The sequence below is a fragment of the Pteropus medius genome, unplaced genomic scaffold (genome assembly GCF_902729225.1).
Source record: "Pteropus medius unplaced genomic scaffold, Ma_sr-lr_union100, whole genome shotgun sequence".
Taxonomy (NCBI): Eukaryota; Metazoa; Chordata; class Mammalia; order Chiroptera; family Pteropodidae; genus Pteropus; species Pteropus medius.
In genome coordinates, this window is record NW_024350927.1 from 4,017,932 (window position 1) to 4,018,895 (window position 964).

Below are 964 nucleotides of genomic sequence, written 5' to 3' on the forward strand. Positions count from 1 at the left end.
AAAAAAAAAAAAAAAAAATGGTGAAAAGCAAAACAGCGCTCAGCACGTCTGTTTTGCAGCCAGCCACTTATGGGGGCAGCAGGCACCCCGAGGCCGAGCAGCGAGCGTGGCCTCGCCAGCTCCTTCCGCGGGAAGGACACTCAGCATCTCAGCCTCAGGCCCCAGAGCTCTGAGCTGCATCTGTGAGCTTTGGGCGTCATCACTCGACTTGCTGGAGCGAGAGGTGTCCTCAGGTCATTGCCTCTCCGCTTGACCCCGTTTCGGCTTAGGAAGGCGTCATAGGGACGCTCTGCTTTCGGACAGCAGGACAAACCGGCATAGACATATCCATAGCTACGCACGTACATACATACGTATAGACATCCCTATGTGTCTCCTTAGACCCGGAAAGAGATCGATCCATTCCACATCTTTGTCCCCGGAATGATCTAGGGTCCGCTAACTGCCCTGGTGTTCCCTGGTCATAATATAGAGGCTTTTAGACCCCAGGAAGATGACACGAGTGTCACCTCATGCTGGAACGGGGGTGGCCCCCCACACACCCTGCTCCGAGGCTATTACACCACGGGCCAGGTGGGGTCTGGGGGATGGACTCTTACTCAAGCTCCCGAAGACACCCCCGCCGCCGTGGTAGAATATGACTCCCCGCCTGGGGGTGCGGGAGGCCGCCTTGGGCTGGTACAGCCTCACCGGGACAGTCCCGAAGCAGAGGTTGGTGGCCACGACATCCGGATCCTCCTTTACCGGCTTCAGGTCGTGCATGAAACGGACAAATTGGGGCATAGTACAGATTCCCAGTTTCTCAAAAATCGTCCCCTGTTGGCGAGAGAAGAGGGAACCTACTGGGGAGGGTTTCAGCAGGTCCTGCTGGAGTCCTGGGCCACTCGTGCCTCCCCCTCCCCAGAGTGGCCTCTGTGTCCCCATCCCACCAGCAGAAAATCCCGGACCCACACTGCCCCACCAC

At 57.9% G+C, this 964-nt stretch overlaps 1 protein-coding gene across 1 annotated transcript in view; it reads right to left on the reverse strand.

The window, feature by feature from the left end:
• Window positions 1–964, reverse strand: part of LOC120585721 (arylacetamide deacetylase-like 3) — a 7,128-nt gene that overhangs the window by 3,573 nt on the left and 2,591 nt on the right. Inside the window, exon 2 of the mRNA XM_039842043.1 lies at window positions 600–816. Within this exon, the coding sequence (XP_039697977.1) occupies window positions 600–816 (217 nt within the window). The remainder of the gene's footprint in view (window positions 1–599; window positions 817–964) is intronic.